This window comes from Bombina bombina, chromosome 3, assembly GCF_027579735.1.
Source record: "Bombina bombina isolate aBomBom1 chromosome 3, aBomBom1.pri, whole genome shotgun sequence".
NCBI classification, from domain to species: domain Eukaryota; kingdom Metazoa; phylum Chordata; class Amphibia; order Anura; family Bombinatoridae; genus Bombina; species Bombina bombina.
The window spans coordinates 405,835,319-405,849,795 of NC_069501.1; the positions used below are offsets into that span (position 1 = coordinate 405,835,319).

The 14,477-nt window shown below is 35.4% G+C and overlaps 1 protein-coding gene across 2 annotated transcripts in view; it reads right to left on the bottom strand.

Moving 5' to 3' along the window:
• Nucleotides 1-11,635, bottom strand: part of PFKFB2 (6-phosphofructo-2-kinase/fructose-2,6-biphosphatase 2) — a 137,595-nt gene extending 125,960 nt beyond the window's left edge. For both annotated transcript variants that reach the window (XM_053706583.1, XM_053706582.1), the window contains exons 1-5: nucleotides 11,512-11,635; nucleotides 10,127-10,210; nucleotides 6,776-6,901; nucleotides 4,333-4,429; nucleotides 683-749 (exon numbers count right to left, since the gene is read on the bottom strand). In XM_053706583.1, coding sequence (XP_053562558.1) covers nucleotides 683-749; nucleotides 4,333-4,429; nucleotides 6,776-6,901; nucleotides 10,127-10,205 — 369 coding nt within the window. In that variant the 5' untranslated portion in view covers nucleotides 10,206-10,210; nucleotides 11,512-11,635. The remainder of the gene's footprint in view (nucleotides 1-682; nucleotides 750-4,332; nucleotides 4,430-6,775; nucleotides 6,902-10,126; nucleotides 10,211-11,511) is intronic.
• Between the last annotated feature and the right edge of the window lie 2,842 nt (nucleotides 11,636-14,477).

Below are 14,477 nucleotides of genomic sequence, written 5' to 3' on the forward strand. Positions count from 1 at the left end.
GTCAACTTTTAGCGGGGTTATTTAAGCTTAACTGGAGCTTTTTGTAAGTATTTTAGATTTGTCTAGGTTGAACTCGATGGACTTCAGTCTTTTCAACCTTATCTACTATGTTACTATGTTACATGTAATAGGCACTACTATAAAGAACAGTATGCACAGATACTGATCTAAAAATCCAGTATAAAACCTTTTAAAAACTTATTTAGAAGCTTCAAGTTTAGTACTGTTTGGAGGTTAAGAGGGGACACCCAGTCAAACGGGCTGGGAGCAGACACTCTTCCCCCTCCCCTGCATATCAAAAGATATATTAGACAAACAGAAGCCAGCAGTGGTCTGCAAACGCTTGTATACATCTGACACTTTGGGGCTTGGTTAGAAGTCTGAAAATCAGCACAATGCTATTAAAAAATAACCAAAACTAAATAGTCTTACAAAAACACTCCCAGATGTGCTATATAAATGGATCATATACAAAACATTATTGCAAAGAAAAATCTTGTGTACAATGACCCTTTAACCTAAAAACAGCCCAAGTCTATATATCATTATCAAGAAGTCTATTAAACAATATCCATTCCCCTAGTAAAATCAGTCACACAATTTCATATCATCTTTAAACTACTGCTAAATGATCATAGCCACCATCTCAAATGTCACAGGTCTTTCATATGATTTTCCTTACCGCTATCTGGCCGCCCTCTTCAGTAAAGTAGAATTTCACATCTTCAAGGGCGATAAGGGCACATTGCCTGCAGCAAAATACAAGTCATCAGACCTGCGAGAACAGGATGAGATCTCTAACATATTTTAAGAAGAATTGGCACACCGGACCTACTATCTACTTTCAAGGTGCTGAATTAAATCATAGCAATAGCATATCCAGTGATTTTGAGTTTGAGATACACAACATTCTGTATAATAATTAAAAATATACCCATTTATTCATTAAATGCCCTGCTTAATGATACCAACTGATGATTTTACCACTTTTTGGGGCGCTTTGGAAGCTGTCCCACTAGCCACTACCTGTTATTTCATAGGTCTAAAATCAAACAGTATGTTTACTCCATTTGTCTTGATATCATTTGCTGAAAAGAATTCCTAAGCAGGTTCAGGAGCAGCAAAACTGGGAGCTAGCTGCTTATTGGTGGCTGTGCATATATTCCTCTTGTCATTGTCTCACCCCCTAGCTCCCAATAGTGCATAGCTGCTCTTTCAACAAACGATACCAAGAATTAAGCACATTCAATAATATATAAGTCAATTGTAAAATTGTATGCTCTTTCTGAATCATAAAAGATAACTTTCGGGTTTTGTGTCCCTTTAGTTTTGACTTTCATTTACTGTTAAGGGGAAAAAAGGTGTTAATTTGGACAAACTCTTTCAAAAGAATATTTAACATCCCTCTCATAGTATATTACAGTTTTGGTTGAAAAGAACTGCACCTAAAGTCTTGTACTTCATTTTGGTGCAAACAAATAACTACTATCGGTAAGTCTACCCTGCAATAGTAGGAATATAAGGGCCTTCCTTGTAGGGTCTTGTTATTAAAACTGATTACATTTTTGTTTCAGTTTATATAGTTTTAATGTATAACTGAGTAGTCTAATAAAAAATAAAAAATAAATATGTTTTTCATAAATTGTGTTGTGACTTTTTTTATACAAGAACTGTTTATTACATTAATATTGTCAGATTCAGCTATTCAAGTTCATATTCTCAGCTAAGACAAAGGCAGTAATTGAAGGTCTACTTAAAGGGACACAAGAATCAACTGTTCTAGCATTCATATCCAAGAGCAGCAGTGAATTGCTTTGCCTTAAAGGGACAGTCTAGTCAAAATTAAACTTTCATGATTCAGATAGGGCAATATAATTTTAAACCCAATTTACTTTTAATCATCAAATTTGCTTTGCTCTCTTGGTTTTCTTTGTGGAAAGCTAAACCTAGGTAGGCTCGTATGCTAATTCCTAAGATGTTGAACTGCCTCTTATCTCAGTTCATTTTGACAGTTTTTCACAGATAGACACTGTTAGTTCATGTGTGTCATAAGATAAATAACTCCATGGGAGGGAGCACAGTTAAGAGTCAGCACTGATTGGCTAAAATGCATGTCTGTCAAATTAACTGAGATAGGGGGGTAGTCTGCAGAGGCTTAAATGTACATTAATATAACTGTATTATGCAAAACTGGGGAATGGGTAATAAAGGGATTATCTATCTTTCTAAACAATAACAATTCTGGAGTAGACTGTCCCTTTAAAGGGATATGAAACTGATAAATGTAGCCACCATCAGCAAGCACTACCCAGGGTTGTGAACCAAAAATTGGTCGGCTCCTAAGCTTACTACATTTCTGCTTTTTTTCAAATAAAAATACCAAGAGAACGAAGAAAATTTGATAATCGGAGTAAATAATAAAGTTGCTTAAAATTGCATGCTCTATCTGAATCACGAAAGACAAAATGTGGGTTCCATATCCCTTTAATGTTAAAGCTTTTTATATTTAACTTAAAAACAACAAAGCTGTATCAGTTGTGTATTTCCTGCTAGAGATCATTAGCTGCTAGGTACACTTGCTCATAGCCAGCCAACCAAGTCTTAACTGCACATCTATCAGCCAAGCAGAAATGACCTCTCAGCCAACAAGCCTCAGCACAAAGTGCACAACAGCTGTATAAAGGACGTGACACACGGCAAGCAATGCGGCATTAGGCGAAGCAACTGCTTCGTGCCGCATCGCTTCTGAAGTTAAAATATTTCAACTCTGAGCGCTCAGCTATGCGACCTGACACGGCTGAGCGTGCAGAGATGAAAAGGTAGGACACACTGAACGCGCACAGCTGCATCATCGCTTGCAGTGTGTCACAGCCTTTAGTTTCAAGTTCAATTGAAACAGCTATTACCCCACATTTTTTTCAAGCAAAAGAAAAAATATAAAACATTGAAATGCTTGTCTTTCATATGAATGAGGAAAAAAATAAGTACTATGTACCTTTAATTGTTCTCTTTACATTTTCACTTCGCGTTTGGGATTTAAAGGGACACGAAACCCAAACATTTTATTTCATGACTCAATTTTAAACAACTTTAACTTTTTACTTCTATTATCGTATTTGCTCTGTTCCCTTGGTATCCCTTATTAAAAAAAGATACCTAGGTAGGCTCAAGAGCTGGGAGCTGATTGGTGGCTGCACATGTATGCCTCGTCATTGGTTTACTTATGTGTTCAGCTTGCTCCCTTCTAGTGCATTGCTGCACCTTCAATAAAGGATATTAAGAAAAATGAAGGAAAATTGATAATAGAAGTAAATTGGAAAGTTGTTTAAAGGGACACTAAACCCAAATTTTTTCTTTCATGATTCAGATAGAGCATGTAATTTTAAGCAACTTTCTAATTTACTCCTATTATCAATTTTTCTTCATTCTCTTCTTATCTTTATTTAAAAAGCAGGAATGTGATGCATAGGAGCCAGACCATTTTTGGTTGAGAACCTGGGTTATGCTTCCTAATTGGTGGGTAAATGTAAGCCTCCAATAAGCAAGCGCTATCCATAGTGCTGAACCTAAAATGGGCTGGCTGCTAAAATTTACATTCCTGCTTTTAAAATAAAGATAGCAAAAGAACGAAGAAAAATGTATAATAGGAGTAAATTAGAAAGTTGCTTAAAATTGCATGCTCTATCTGAATCGTGAAAGAAAAAAAAAATAGGGTTCAGTGTCCCTTTAAGATTGTATGCTCTGTCTGAATCATGAAAGGAAAAAAAAAAAAAAAAGGGCTTCATGTCCCTTTAAATGTACACCTTCCTTATAGTGGAACCAACGGTGTAAACTCCTATGAAGCAGATAATTTCTCAGTGATTGTTTTTATGTGTGTCCTGCTACTTTGCTATCTTTAAAGGGACACTAAACCCAAATGTTTTCTTTCATGATTCAGAGAATACAATTTTAAACAATATTCCAATGTACTTCTTTTATCTAATTTGCTTCATTCTTTAGATATCCTTTGCTGAAGAAATAACAGCGCACATGGGTGAGCCAATCACATGAGGCATCTATGTGAAGCCACCAATCTGCAGCTTCTGAGCTTATCTAGATATGCTTTTTAGCAAAGGAAATCAAGAGAACAAAGCACATTAGATAATAGAAGTAAATTAGAAAGGTGTTTAAAACGGCATGCTGTTTCTAAATCATGAAAGAAAAAAATCGGGTTACATGTCCCTTTAGCTGTTGTAATAGCTGCATATTAGGCCATTTAGTTATCTTTATTATTTATTGATATCAAGCTGCCCTTCCGAAAACTGACACTTTTGAAAAAAAAAATTAGCATACTTGCGAATTCTCATGGCCTCTGCATTGTCATGCCGAAAAAACTCATAGGACTTGTATGACTGGACTGCTTCTCGCCGATAAACTCCAAGGTTAAACACTAAGAAGACAAAACACGTGGTATAAACAGAGACCTTGGATGTGTCTACAAGGGAGAACATTCAAATGTTTCTTCCAGGAAGTCTTGAGCTATATTTGACATTTATGACACAGAATACCACGCATACCACAGTGCGTCTTTCATTAAGTACACACTCCATCAGTGTTTAGGTCGGAGCTATAAGGGTAGTAATGTTTTACAGTGTGTAAACGTAAAAGCAATTTTGGGCAATTTCAGCCTAATGTTTCCCTGATTTCTTATTTATTTTATTGTGAAACAGATGCTTAATTGCAGGATAAAATTGTATGCTTCCTCTAACTGTAATTTAATTTGTGTTTTATAAATCTGCAAACAACTGTACATTGTCCCTTTAAATGTACGTCACCAGTAAATATCTTGCAAAGTAGTTGCAGTGATTATTGTCACAACATTTCCATAGATAAAAATCAGAGTTTATATATTATAAATACTTTTTTTCCCCCTCAGTCTATGGCTAAAAGAATAGTTTCCAGTCTTTTTCTTATATTCAACTATCTGAACCATGTATAGGAAATTAGATACTGGTGCAGACTGATTATTATCTTTCCAGCAAAAGCAGCAAAGCTTACAAAATTCATTTTAGGCTTTTCTTCTTAATTTCCACACTAAAACATTTATATAAGCACACAGTAAAAGATGCCATGCCTACCTACAATATTATCATCAGAATTACAATGATCTAGGTATAATAAAGGGACATTAAAGGGACACTGAACCCAATTTTTTTATTTCATAATTCAGATAGAGCATGACATTTTAAGCAACTTTCTAATTTACTCCTATTATCAATTTTTCTTCGTTCTCTTCCTATCTTTATTTTAAAAGCAAAAATGTAAATCTTAGTAGCCAGCCCTTTTTTGTTTAGCACCATGGATAGTGCTTGCTTATTGGAGGATTACATTTACCCACCAATAAGCAAGCATAACCCAGGATCTCAACCAAAAATGGGCCGGCTCCTATGCATCACATTCCTGCTTTTAAAATAAAGATAGCAAGAGAACGAAGAAAAATTGATAATAGGAGTACATTAGAAAGTTGCTTAAAATCGCATGCTCTATCTGAATCATGAAAGAGAAAATGTGGGTTTAGTGTCCCTTTAATATTAGATCATGTCAGTTTTGTACAATGATGTCCATTTAAAACAAATCTCAGAAACAATCAGCACAGGTTCTGAATTCCAATCACTGTTGAAGTATTTAGTCATTTTTGCCTACAAATGTTTACTAATGGAGGATTCAAGTTATTAGCTTGTGTGATGAAAAGATGAGAAAGGAATAAGCCAATTTATCTGCTTCAAGAATGTTTGGGCACAACTTCAAAGTGGTCACATTTATCTCCAATGGGCAACCACCAACACGTTTGTTTTTTTATTATCTTTTTTTAAACCAAGTTATCACTTCATGTTTTTTTTTCACAAACACACATACAATAGTATATTGGAACTCCATAAAAAGACTGCTCCCCTTTGCTTGATTCTGCTAAGTTTAAACCATTTATAGACCACCTGCTTATCAACTAGCAGAGGGGGTGTTCACAGCAAATTTGCAATGCTAGGAACAACAGATATATTTTCAAATAGTCAAAAATCCATCTCTCAAGGTGATTTGCCAATTTTTTTTCTTTCTTTCAAGATTCAGATAGAGCATGAAATTTTAAGCAACTTTCTAATTTACTCCTATTATCAAGTTTTCTTTGTTCTCTTGGTATCTTTATTTGAAAAGCAGGAATGAAGCTAAGGAGCTGCACCGGGGTTGCGCTTGCTGATTGGTGGCTAAATGTAGCCACCAATCAATCAGCTAGCGCTATCCAAGGTGCTGAACCAAAAATGGGCTATCTCCTAAGCTTTCACCCCTGCTTTTTCAAATAAAGATACCAAAAGAATAAATAAAAATTGATAATATGAATACATTAGAAAGTTGCTTAAAATTGCATGCTCTGAAAATGAATCATGAAAGAAAAGATTTGTATTTTGTATCCCTTTATATACTAAATACATTTTACAAGCATAGTATTGAGGTTACACCTCTTTCACTGCATTCCAGTGCTGATATCTGATTGCACATCTGTATTATTATTATCATCATTTATTTCTAAAGCACCACAAAAAATCTGTAGCGCTGGTAATGTGTAGAAACTCTTCTTCCGATACCTGCAATGAAACCTAGGTTCCAAAACAGTGACACCCATAATATTAGGGAGGTGTATGAAGTGTATTTAGTGTCTAACCCTTTAATATTTTTACTTAGGGCTACTAAACCATATTTATGTAACCCCCACTTACTATGCTTTTCAGAGATAGAGACTTACCTTTTGTAGGAACGCCAATCCAGTTGAGGTAGCGAGTTAACTTCTTAGACATGTAGGTCTTGCCTCTGGCAGGCAGCCCAATCATTACAATCAGGGTCGGAGAGTTTGTCATGTATGAAGCCCATGCTGTATATAAAAAATATAAACAAATGTCACTTCCAAGTTTGCAGCAAATGGATTAAACATTTTCATTTACCATAATAAGGCACAATGCAATATACAAGAGTTATTTATTTATTTTACCTGCTTTTTCAGTAATTCACCCTCACAAATTGAGTTTAGTTAGTTTACATTACAGGAAGAGCAAACAAAAAAAATATAGACTATCCAATGCAAAGTTTTTTTTTCACAATGCCTAATTAAACATTATGAATTGAAACAACATTAAATTTTGAGTTTAAAAAGGACATGAAACGCAACATTTTTCTTTTTCTTATTTTTTATGATTCAAATAGAGCATGCGATTTTAAAGAACTTTCCAATGTACTTCTTTTGTCCAATTTGCTTCATTCTCTGGGTATTCTTTTTTGAATGAGCAGCTATGCACTACTGGGAGCTATCTGAAGACATCTGGTGAACCAATGAAAGGAGGCATTTTTATGCAGCCACCAATCAGTAGCTAGCTCCCAGTAATGCGTTGCTGCTCCTGAGCCTACCTAGATATGGTTTTCAACTAAGGATACCAAGAGAATCAAGCAATTTAGATAATAGAAGCACATTGAAAAGTTGTTTGAAACCACATGTTCTGCCTGAATCATGAAAGAACATTTTTGGGTTTCATGTCCCTTTAAGCACATTTTTTTTTACTGTGATACATGCTACACAGAGAATGTTTAGATGAGAAAAGTGGCTCATGTGTATATAAAAACTTGCCATACCAAGAGCATGATGAAGATAAAAAAAAAAAAAAAACACAGGCATGGAGACGGGATTTTTTTTTTTTTTTTTGAGCATTATATTGTAATGTAGGTGTGTCTCATTCACATATAGAACCCTGCATAGCTAGATAAACAGCTCTCAAGCTAAAATTTGCCTTTTTTAAAACCAATGAAAAGAGGCATTTTTATGCAGCCACTAATCAGTAGCTTGCCCCTAGTAATGCGTTGCAGCTCCGGAGCCTACCTAGATATGCTTTTCAACTAAGGATACCAAGAGAATGAAGCAATTTCAATAAACATGTATCAGCAAAAATTCTTCTAGTAAAAGTTATGTCAGCTCCAGACCACTTACAGGGACGAGATACTTACCCTGAAGTTAGGTCATCTGTCCCCTAAAATGCAGCTATTGACGTTTAAAAACAGTGATCACCTGCCCACTAGAAAGCAGGTAATTTTTAGTGGTGGAGGAGGGGGCTACTACAGAGCCCCTGTGCTCTCTCTAATTTAACAAGTGGGTTACGAGAACCATAATGTGAAACAAGGCGTTCCTCTCTTTTAAATGAGGGGTCACACACTCTGCTAATTTTCAGGTGATCACCATAGTAATCATGGTCACCTTGTCTACACCAAAATTTTGTGGACCCTTTGACGTCCAGCTTGTGGGGTACGCAACGATTGGAGGAAGCCAGATTCGGTATCGATCTGCTAGCTACAGCAAAAGCTGCAGGGGAGGATCGCCGGTGTCTTTTCCATAAAGCAAAGTTAAATATGTTTTCACTTTAACAAAAGAACATTTTGGTGTGAGAAGGCCTTGAAAATTAAATATTTTTAGCTAAAAGTTATTTGGAATTTAGCTAGTTTTTGTCTGCATAACTCATGAAGATCAGTGTTCTCCACAGAAAATGTTGCCAGCTGGGTGGCATTATGAAGTAGCCGGGTTGTGGCAGTGTAATCTTTTCTAATATATAATTTTTAGCAATCAAAAGCACAAATTAATTGCAGAATTTAACATAAATGTATTTAATGATAATTTGTGCAATAAAAATTCAACATTTGTAACCTTAGCTTAAAGGGACAGTAAACACCAGAATTTGTTGTTGTTTAAAAAGGTAGATAATGCCTTTATTACCCATTCCCCAGTTTTGCATAACCAACACAGTTATAATAATATACTTTGTACCTCTGTGATTACCTTGTATCTATGCCTCTGCAAACTGCCCCCTTATTTCAGTTCTTTTGACAGACTTGTATTTTTAGCCAATCAGTGCTGACTCCTAGGAGCTTCATGTGCTTCAGCTCAATGTTATCTATATGAAACACATGAACTAACGCCCTCTAGTGGTGAAAAACTGTCAAAATGCTTTCAAATGAGAGGCGGCCTTCAAGGTCTAAGAAATTAGCATATGAAGCTCCTAGGTTTAGCTTTCAACTAAGAATACCAAAAGAACAAAGCAAAATTGGTAATAAAAGTAAATTGGAAAGTTGTTTAAAATCACATGCCCTATTTTACTCGACTGTCCCTTTAATATTGGCTATCAGCCAGGCAGTGCACATGCTAAAATGGTCCTGGGGAGAACACTGAAAATATAATCTCTTTATTTTTCTAGCCTATATAACTTGAATACCACATTTTATTGGCCCGGCATTGCATCCATTGTGCTGAATGTCATGTCTCCATGGTAATGAATGACCCTTTCATTAATTATAACACTCTAAAGGCATTGTGGAACTTGCTTTACTATAATATAACCTAAGACTAAGCAAACAGATGCTTCATTTTATGCCCCTTTCATGCAATATATTTTTTACTCAAGAAGCAGATAACATATTACAATGTAATAGAATTTAAATTACTGTTTGACACAACCTCTTTGGGCTAAATAATAAAATAAACAACACACTAGGAAAAAATATTTACATAGATACAACAATGTTGTATGCATAGTGCTAGCATTTAAAGCACCAGTCAATACAGTAGATTTGCATAATCAACAAATGCATGATAACAAGACAATGCAATAGCACTTAGTCTGAACTTCAAATGAGAAGTAGATTTTTGTTAAATAAATTGCAGTTATGTCTATTTCCACTCCCCTGTATCATGTGATAGCCATCAGCCAATGACATATGCATATACGTATATGCTGTGAATTTTTGCACATGCTCAGTAGGAGTTAGTGACTCAAAAAGTGTAAATATAAAAAGACTGTGCATATTTTGTTAATGGAAGTAAATTGGAAAGTTGTTTAAAGTTGCATACTGTATCTGAATAGTGAAGTTTAATTTTGACTTAAGTGTCCCTTTAAGAATATGATAACAAAACTGGAAAGTTCTTTAAAATTACATTATCTATCTGAATAGTAAAAGTTTGATTTTTACTTTATTGTCCCTTTAAATGATTTTGTGTAAATTGTGTCCTAGCTATTTTGTCATCTTGGGTTTGAAATGTTAGCTGTGATGCTCCAACACTCACATTTTTTCTCTGCAGTTCTTGAACTTTTTCCTCCACCGTTACTGCCCTGTCCTGGGTCCTGATTGTTTATCTCAGACATTGCAGCTAAATAGTAAAAAAAAAAAAAATCAAACCAAATACTCTCAGCAATCACAGTTAATCAAAGTTAATTCAGCCATTGGTTACAAAAGATATTCCTGTATCACTCAAAAGTGTAACTGAATCAATACTGTAATTAATTAGAATGCCAGAGAGTCATTATCAGTTGGGGGGGGGGGGACAGTAACTATCTAGACTGAGCAGGGATGATCTAGCTGGGGAAATTGCTCTAAGGCTCTTGTAAAATCACTGTGAGCAGTTTACACTTTCTTTGAAACACAAATACCAGGCATATTTCACTGTGAAAAGATAAGCTCAGATTCTGTTTATTACATAAGAACTCCAACACCCTTTAGTTTAGTAAATTATCTAAGGTTGACAAGGACAGAACAAGACATGGATAATGTTTGTGTTTATTCAAAATATTTGTAATTTTGTTTTGGTTTTTATGTGTCAAAACACAGTGTCAAAATATGTCTTGCTATGTGCAAGAAACAATTCATTGTCTTGGGCTGTTCTGGTCAGCACAGTTTGGATATTAGGGGACTCCACAGAATAAAACAGAATATGAAATGTTTATTGCAGTGAATAGAAAGTTTTCACTTTTTAAATATGGTGCAATAGCAACAGGTAAAAACCTTAGTTTTGTTACCAGAGTTATTTATTCAGTAATTCCTTACTTCTTACAAAAATGGACTGGAGGCATATACAGATGTGATGGGTTTGATATTGATGTGTATGCTAATACAAAGTAATGTACAATTCTACAAAGTAATACTATTTGCCTAGAAATATTATTTTTTCTCTTTGTATTTCTGATTTCTAGTAAAAAGATGTATCACATAAATGAAAATACTAAAGGTTTCCCCTTTAAAGATACTAATATTTCAAATTACATAATAAATTGTCTTCTTAGAGGTAAACCTCTCATACATATTTACTAAGACACATTTTAAATTAATAGAGATTTGGATAACTTTAAAGAATAGACTGGATTGCATAGAATCAGAGAAACGTGGCATTTATTCTATAAATTACATAGCCCTACAGAATTTGAAATCGCATTAATAATAATATTATTAATAACAATAACATTTAAATGAATACCATGTGTTGCAAAAATCAGTAGGTTCTACTAAAATTAAATGTTACTTAGATATCTATCTTGTGATCAATTCTATTAGAGAGTATTCTATGAAATATACCTTACGTTTTATATAGAGGTGTATAAACGTTTTAATGTCTGCACAGCTGCTGGTTTACTATTCAGTACTGTACCTAAACCACTAAGAGCCAAAATGACTTACCTCCACTAATCACCTGTGATCTCGATTACTAATCCCACGAAGCTGTTACCTTGGTGTCTTTGTCAGACAGTCACGGGTGCCGATGACCCAGGTGGATTTGGTGAAGGAGAGGGCAGCACCGGTGGCTATCGAAAGACGTCACGTGGGTTACTGCAGTACACGAAATACCCATCTTTGATTTGGGCAATATATTCCATGTTCTGTATGTATAGCAAGAAATAATTACTCAATTTTGATATATGTCATTTAAAAAAAATGTATAACTTCCATTATGGTTTAGTATTGGATTCAAGCGTACATGTATGAAAAATAAACTTGTGTTAGTTATTTCACATGTCGGGAGTTTTCCCTTACTTAAAATGTCCGCTTTGCAATGTATGAAACCTATCCATATTATAATATGACTAAATCGGGCACGCCTCTATCTGTGATTGGTCAGGACAGGTGGTTTGCCGAATGGGTGTGTAAATAGCGACCAATGAAAAGATAAGACATTCTGCCTTAGAAAAAAAAAATTCTAGCCGCTAGAATGTTGCACTTCAAGAGCCTGCGCTACGGAACTCTAAGGATTTGGTTATCGGTTGGCTTCATTGTTAATTGACGAGAAACTATTATTAAATATATAGCAGATAACGATGCGAGCTGTTGTTAATAGTAACCAAGGCAATAAGCTTCCATGAAATAAGTAAACCGACACAATGCCGTAAAATGCCTTGCAAACTAACCTGTCCAAGAAGACAAAAAATGCTGTGAAAAACCTGTAATCGGGACTGTCAAATACATACTGTAACGGCGATGGGTATCAATCCATTTTGCTAATTGGTACGAACCCAAAGGCACTTTTGTTTAGCTTTAATTAGTTCAGTTACATTGTTATTTAAAAAGAAAAAAAAAAAAAAAACAGTATAAAAATAACGCAACGTTATCTGGAATTGTATCTCCGTATTATAATGAATGAGCATTGTAACAGGATGAAAGGAAAATCAAATAATTAAAACATTTTTAGGTTTCCTGCATGCAGGGGTCAATTCTTACAACAAAAATATGTGGGAACTCACCAAGACTTCAACCCCCTAACAATTAATATTGTTTTATACACACCACTGTACTGTATTTATATGTATTTAATATATACACTTAAACCAATGAAGGGCTGAATGGTTGCCTTTGGACCTGAGGATGGACACCCGTGGTTACATTATTACATGGCAGGGGTGATATTTTTTATTTGTAATTTAGGATTCAACTGATACTGAATACTGTAAAGCCAGACATACAATTTTTAGAACACTTGATGGGACATTTGTATATAGATGATGCTGAATAATCCAAAAAGCTAACAGCTAGATTTGGAGTTTGGCGTTAGCCGTGAAAACCAGCGTTAGAGGCTCCTAACGCTGGTTTTAGGCTAACGCCGATATTTGGAGTCACTCAAAAAAGGGTCTAACGCTCACTTTTCAGCCGCGACTTTTCCATACCGCAGATCCCCTTACGTCAATTGCGTAGCCTATCTTTTCAATGGGATCTTTCTAACTCCGGTATTTAGAGTCGTGTCTGAAGTGAGCGTTAGAAATCTAACGACAAAACTCTAGCCGCAGAAAAAAGTCAGTAGTTAAGAGCTTTTTGGGCTAACGCTGGTTCATAAAGCTCTTAACTACTATACTCTAAAGTACACTAACACCCATAAACTACCTATGTACCCCTAAACCGAGGCCCCCCCACATCGCCACCACTCGATTAAATTTTTTTAACCCCTAATCTGCCGACCGCCACCTACGTTATACTTATGTACCCCTAATCTGCTGCCCCTAACACCGCCGACCCCTGTATTATATTTATTAACCCCTAATCAGCCCCCCACAACGTCGCCGCCAGCTACCTACAATAATTAACCCCTAATCTGCCGACCGCAAAGCGCCGCCACCTACATTATAGCTATGTACCCCTAATCTGCTGCCCCTAACACCGCCGACCCCTATATTATATTTATTAACCCCTAATCTGCCCCCCTCAACGTCGCCTCCACCTGCCTACACTTATTAACCCCTAATCTGCCGAGTGGTCCTCACCGCTACTATAATAAAGTTATTAACCCCTAATCCGCCTCACTAACCCTATAATAAATAGTATTAACCTCTAATCTGCCCTCCCTAACATCGCCGACACCTAACTTCAATTATTAACCCCTAATCTGCCGACCGAAGCTCACCGCTATTCTAATAAATGTATTAACCCCTAAAGCTAAGTCTAACCCTAACACTAACACCCCCCTAAATTAAATATAATTTTAATCTAACTAAATAAATTAACTCTTATTAAATAAATTATTCCTATTTAAAGCTAAATACTTACCTGTAAAATAAATCCTAATATAGCTACAATATAAATTATAATTACATTGTAGCTATTTTAGGATTAATATTTATTTTACAGGCAACTTTGTAATTATTTTAACCAGGTACAATAGCTATTAAAGTGAAGGTAAAGTTACCTTCATGTCTATGTCTAATATAACTCTTTGTTTAAAATCAATAGCACTTTAATTCATGAATTTTCTTAAAACGTAATGTAAATCAAGATATCGCTGTTTTAACTCACTTTTTTAATGACCGCAAAAACATCCCGTTATGTTTTATTGTTTTCCCTTCTAGATCACGTTTTCCTTTGCGCCAATTGAAAATCTGGCCGTTAGGCGGCCGTCACACCACGTCACCCCCCTACTTAATGTTATGCGCATGCTCTTCAATTTATTTCTTATTATCTAAATCCACGCGCGCTCCTGTTTCGCGCATGCATACTGGGATTACTTAGAAAATCCCATAATACGTCATCGTATTATTATTACGGGCTACTCCGATATGGACAAGTGCATCACTTTACCCCTCAAACTGTAAATTGGAAGTACCGCTTTAATCTAATAGTTTATTAACATATTTTATCTCTGACAGTATAGTAGTCAATGAATA